Below are 5448 nucleotides of genomic sequence, written 5' to 3'. Positions count from 1 at the left end.
ATTTAATCCACCTTAACAAATATTTACGTAGCAACCCCCGTCAAATCATTGACCAATTAGGCTATTAGATTTCGTCTCCCCGTTTAGACTCCTTCCATGCAATTGATTTTGTAAATAGTCTACGTTTAATACTCCTAATTAGTATCTAAACATTCGATGTGACGGGTGCTAAAGTTTAGCAAGCGGAAGAAAACAGACCCTTAGTCCATGTTACAGTACACGGTACTACATTAGTTATCTTTATTACCATTGGTCTAATGTACACATGGAATCGTGTGTTCTATCAAAATATGTGTTGCAAAATGTGTACTAGCTAGTTGCAAAGCACTAACTGCAAACAGAGATCTCATATGCAGAGGCCCATAGTCTTGTGGAGCACATGATCCTGACACCGCTGTTCTGTTGTCATAGGCCCCAAAAATTAGATCTGAGAAGCAATACCTGTCGAAACACCCTCACATCGATTTTGATACTAATTAAAAGTATTAAATATATGCTAATTATAAAATGAATTGCACGGATGGAGTCTAATTCGCGAGATGAATCTATTAAGCCTATGTAGTTCATAATTTGACAATATGACGTTACAGTAACCATTTACTAATGATGAATTAATTAGGCTTAATAGATTCATCTCGTGAATTAGACTTCATCTGTGCAATTAATTTTATAATTAGTTTATGTATAGCAGCATCTGAACTTAATGTGAGACCGCTAAAGTTTAACCTATGCTATCCAGTAACGCCGCATGACACCCCGCATGCACGACGAGTCCAGGAATGCCGGCGATCAACTTAAAAAATCAATAAACTATGCCGGCGATCTGATATTTGTGTTTGATGGGTTCACACACCCTTGCGTTTATACGGGTCTTCAATGCATTTTAATGTCCTGCCATGAAAGTTGGTTGGGGGTCTAGTGCTTCTAGGACAGAAGAGTAAAAGTTCTCATGGCACATCTTTTCATAGGTCCTGATTTAGAGATCTAGATTGGGACGTGAGTATTAATCACACATTGTGTTGTCCGTCGGAGTGGTACATCCTTAGCTTATGGCTTCAAAGAGAGAGCAAGACTCTTTCTACTCCAGACATGAGTATGTGCCTCTTCCTATGCCATGCCATGACAATATGGCATCAAGTCCAAAGCTTGAGGATGAGCCGGAGAATGAGCCAAACAAGCTGATTATGAAGAGGCTTGTGATCCGGTGCTGGCAGGAGTCCAGGTTGCTCTGGCGACTCGCCTTCCCGGCGCTCCTCACGGAGGTGTTCCAGTTCTCCATCGGGTTCGTCACCACCGGCTTCGTCGGGCACCTCGGGGAGGTCGAGCTCGCCGCGGTCAGCGTCGTCGAGAACATCTTGGATTCCTCCGCCTATGGGTTCCTGGTGAGTATTTTCAGCTAGCAGAGCAGGTGGTATTAATTGCTCACCATTAATTAGCAGCTGCGTGTAGTTTGGCATGGGCAGCGCGCTGGAGACGCTGAGCGGGCAGGCCGTCGGCGCCGGGCAGCTGGAGCGGCTGGGCACCTACACGCAGCAGTCGTGGATCATCTGCGGCGCCACCGCGGCGGCGCTCGCTCCGGCGTACGCCTTCGCCACGCCGATCCTCCACTCCTTCCTCCGCCAGCCCGCCGCCGTCGCGCGTGCCGCCGGGCCGTACGCCCGGTGGGCGGTGCCGCGGCTGTTCGCGCACGCGGCCAACATCCCACTCCTCATGTTCTTCCAGGCGCAGAGCAGGGTCTGGGTCGTGGCGTCCATCTCCGGCGCGGTCCTTGGCGTGCACGCCGCGCTCACCTACGTCGCCGTCAGGCGGCTCGGGTTCGGCCTGCGCGGGGCGGCCGTCGTCGGGGACGTCTCCCACTGGCTCGTCGTGGCGGCGCAGTTCGCGTACATGGCCGGCGGCCGATTCCCCGACGCGTGGAAGGGGTTCACCGCCCGTGCGTTCAACAACCTCGGTGCTTTCGTGAAGCTGTCACTCGGGTCCGCCGTCATGATCTGGTTTGTAGTTTCCGTCGACATTGCCAGGTTCTTTCAGGATTTAAATTGTTTAATTTCTTCATCTAGTTTACGGTCTCATTCATTCTTTTGCCTGTTGCACGAGTGTTGGGCTTGTTTTCTTGTGCGTGTAGTCGATAGAAAACTGTTGACCTTTAATTTTTTTATTAGCTTGGAGTTTTGGTACTACACCACACTTCTCGTTCTCGTAGGCCTCCTTAAACATGCCAAACTCCAACTGGATATCATGTCTGTCTGGTGAGTGCAAATTAATTTATAATTATACATCATATATACCTGTTGAAAATTAAACAGCAATTTCATACAGATTTAGTCACTGAATGAATCGTCTTTCTGAATACCTGCAGCCTGAACTACGAGTTCATGACTATAATGGTTGCGCTGGGCTTCAGCACGGCAGTCGGGTATGCAGGAAAAAGAACCGATGCTATCAATGTTCGATTGAGATTATGTTCACATGCATGACATGCTATTACATTTGATTGGCAAATGTTGTGGACTCTTTAGCATAAGGGTGTCGAACGAGCTGGGTGCGAACAGGCCCAAGGAGACAAAGTTTGCAGTGGTTGTGTCGGTATCGACATCCATCTTCATGGGCGCAATCTTCATGGGCGTCTTCCTTATTTGGAGGACAAGCTTGCCAAAGTTCTTCAGCGACAGCCACGAGGTGATACATGGAGCTTCCAGATTGGGGTACCTTCTTGCTGTGACCGTATTCATGAGCAGCATCTGGCCTGTGCTATCAGGTAGTGTCAGTTAACAAAGTGCCAAATAAGTTTGTGTTAGTCTCTGCTGCAAATTAGACATAGCTCCCTGCAAATTGATGCAAGCAAACATATATGAATTCCACTCCGATTTTGCAGGTGTGGCAGTAGGAGCAGGGTGGCAAGTGCCTGTGGCATTCATAAACGTAGGTTGTTACTACTTAGTGGGCATTCCGTTGGGTATCCTGTTTGGCTTCAAGCTAAAACGTGGCGCAATGGTAAAATATAGTCTAAAATAAGCATCCAATTTGTGTTAACCACAACGTAATTTGACCAGAAGCAATGTTTGTGTTTTCTCATCTCTTCAGGGCATATGGATGGGCATGATGATAGGCACATTTCTCCAGATGGTTATACTTTTTGCCATTATCTTCACAACAAAGTGGGAGAAACAGGTACAATTTATTAGTCCCTGATAAAAGCAAGTTCTCTGGTAAAAATGCACTACACAGACGTATGAAACTGGATGTGAATGCAAATATTGCAGGCTGTTCTTGCCGAAGCGAGGATGTTACAGTGGGGAGGAAAGAATGAGAAGCTACCACTGATGAAATCTCCACCAGCAGATGATCAGATGGTTCCAGCAGAAGATGACGAAATGTTGGCGCAGGGAAGCCAGAAGAACATAGAATTCGTTCGCACAGACTGATCACAGAATACATTGGTTTTAGTTCTATACAATACTTATTTATCATTGTTTGCTAGGGTGACTGAGTCTGACTATTTAGGCAAGTGTTTCTTTTATTTCTTTCGATACATTAGCACATAGTATTACTCTTCATATATCGAGGAATTTATTGATGAAACAGAATTTCATGATCTACTCTATATAATATAATGAGTAAAATGCACAGAGGTCCATTAACTAGATGTCATTTCGGTCATTTCGGTCCACGAACTCCGAAAATGCATTTTTGGGTCCATCAACTTATTAAGTTGTTCACCGCAGATCCATACACCTCCACGTGAGCATCTAGCGTTGACATGGCAGGCTGAATGGGCATTTTCTCTCTCATCCATCTCATCTCTCTCCCCCCTAGCATTTCATTGAACATGTGCACGGCAGCAGCGAGCGACCTCGACTCACCAGTGCCACTCGACCGAGACGGCGAGCAGAGCGAGCGGCCGCCACAGGAGCCGAATGTCTTGAGCACCAATGGTGATAGATGCGACGAAGGCGGCAGAGAGGTGAGAGGTGAAGCAGATGAAGAGATCTGTGCCACTGCCGCCGACATGTTCGATGAAAGATGAGATGGATGAGAGAAGATGGCCATTCAGCTAGCCATGTCAGTATTAGATGCACATGTGGAAGGGTATGGACCTAAAGTAAACGACTTAATAAGTTGATAGATCTAAAAATTCACTTTCGGAATTCGTGGACCTAAATAACACCTTCTTACAAGTTGATGGACCTCTGGTACATTTTACTCTGATATAACTGTATAGGAGCTCATCGTGGAGGTCGTTGTTTGATTTGTTCTACGCTCGATTGACCTTAATTATTTGCTACAGGCGTTTGAAGTTCAAATTAAACGGATTAAACGGATATGCTGATCAATGTTAACCTCCCGAATATTCAGCCATCCCTAGTCCATTCACATGTACTCCTTCCGTTCCAAACTGTAGATCGTTTTAGCTTTTTAGATTTATAGATATATTATGGATTTAGATATATACTATATCTAACTGCACAGTATAAATTATGCATCTAGAAAAGTCAAAACGACCTATAATTTAGAACGGAGAGAGTATTAAATACTTTCTCATATGATTTAGTTGCAATCGACACTTCAACAGTAATGGGCTGGGCCACTTTCCTTTGCTTCTTTCCAAATTGTTGTTGGCAGGCGGACAGGCCTTTTCTTTGGAGGTGAGAGCCTTTCTTTTCCCAACTATTTTGGTAGTGTATCTTTTAGGCTTGGATTTTCTCCTCCAATAATGCCAGGGACTGCCCATTTATTCCATCCTATTTTTTGTCTTTATGCGGCCTTCGAGACAACAAAAGGCCCATTTCTTTCATTACACAAAAAGAGTTGTCTAGAGATCAAATTGTTGCAAGCCTAATTTGTTTGTAACTTAATATAAGCTAGCATAATTGTGCTAGAAACTACTAATGAAACCCTTATCCGTGCTAACTCGTAACCCCATCCGTGTCAGTTTCATAAGCCAGTTCCGGCAAATAAGGCAAGAATGACGACAAGTATCTGTATCGGCTTATAACGCGACCATGGGCAAGCAACATCCAAGCTAAGTCGGAGGCTCATACTATATCAAGATCGAATCCACCTCAGAGTCCAGGAGCAGTATGCTTTATAATTGACGCTCAGATCATATACGGTGTCCGTTTTCTATGTTCTACAAATGTATGGAAAGCAGAGAAGATCAAGTTGCTATGCAACCCCACAAAGAGGAGAACGCCCCAAAGGTGCCCTAGGTCGTTGTCAGCGCCAAGAGAACGGAGGTCCCCCGCGCAGACGATTCGTGGAGGCACTCAAGCACCACGTCACATGGAGGGGTGGTCCATGGAGTGGGCCCACCTAACTTCAAGGTACCGGGAGCTCGGAGGCCGCGAGGGATGTTGATACTCAAAAGGACCCCGAGAGAGCAAGCGGGCTGCCTTGGCTATGAGGGTAGAGCTTCGGCAGCTGGCGGAATGGATGGCTTTGAATGCC

At 45.9% G+C, this 5448-nt stretch overlaps 1 protein-coding gene across 4 annotated transcripts; it reads left to right on the top strand.

Annotated features, from left to right (window-relative positions):
* Positions 1-996: 996 nt before the first annotated feature.
* LOC101784170 (protein DETOXIFICATION 33) lies at positions 997-3641 on the top strand. 4 transcript variants are annotated; one of them, XM_012848677.3, is made up of 8 exons: positions 998-1382; positions 1450-2021; positions 2163-2249; positions 2360-2416; positions 2520-2758; positions 2876-2994; positions 3085-3171; positions 3264-3641. In XM_012848677.3, exons 1-8 carry the CDS (start codon positions 1050-1052, stop codon positions 3423-3425), a joined length of 1656 nt encoding a protein of 551 aa, XP_012704131.1. In that variant the 5' UTR covers positions 998-1049; the 3' UTR covers positions 3426-3641. The 4 variants fall into 4 exon arrangements, with proteins under 4 accessions (XP_004983423.1, XP_012704132.1, XP_012704131.1 ...); XM_004983367.4 differs by having other exon boundaries at positions 999-1382; positions 1450-1994; XM_004983366.4 differs by having other exon boundaries at positions 997-1382; positions 1450-2249.
* The last annotated feature ends 1807 nt before the right edge of the window (positions 3642-5448 follow it).

The sequence above is a fragment of the Setaria italica genome, chromosome IX (assembly GCF_000263155.2).
Source record: "Setaria italica strain Yugu1 chromosome IX, Setaria_italica_v2.0, whole genome shotgun sequence".
Taxonomy (NCBI): Eukaryota; Viridiplantae; Streptophyta; class Magnoliopsida; order Poales; family Poaceae; genus Setaria; species Setaria italica.
The sequence above is the reverse complement of the archived record's forward strand: the minus strand, read 5'-3'. Positions and strand labels throughout refer to the sequence as shown.

Excerpts from the sequence above, each read along its gene's own strand:
- LOC101784170 (XM_004983366.4), top strand. The coding sequence starts at position 1,050 with ATGGCTTCAAAGAGAGAGCAAGACTCTTTCTACTCCAGACATGAGTAT. Across the intron at positions 2,759-2,875 it reads CATCTGGCCTGTGCTATCAG|GTGTGGCAGTAGGAGCAGGG; the intron begins GTAGTGTCAGTT and ends CCGATTTTGCAG. Across the intron at positions 2,995-3,084 it reads AGCTAAAACGTGGCGCAATG|GGCATATGGATGGGCATGAT; the intron begins GTAAAATATAGT and ends TCATCTCTTCAG.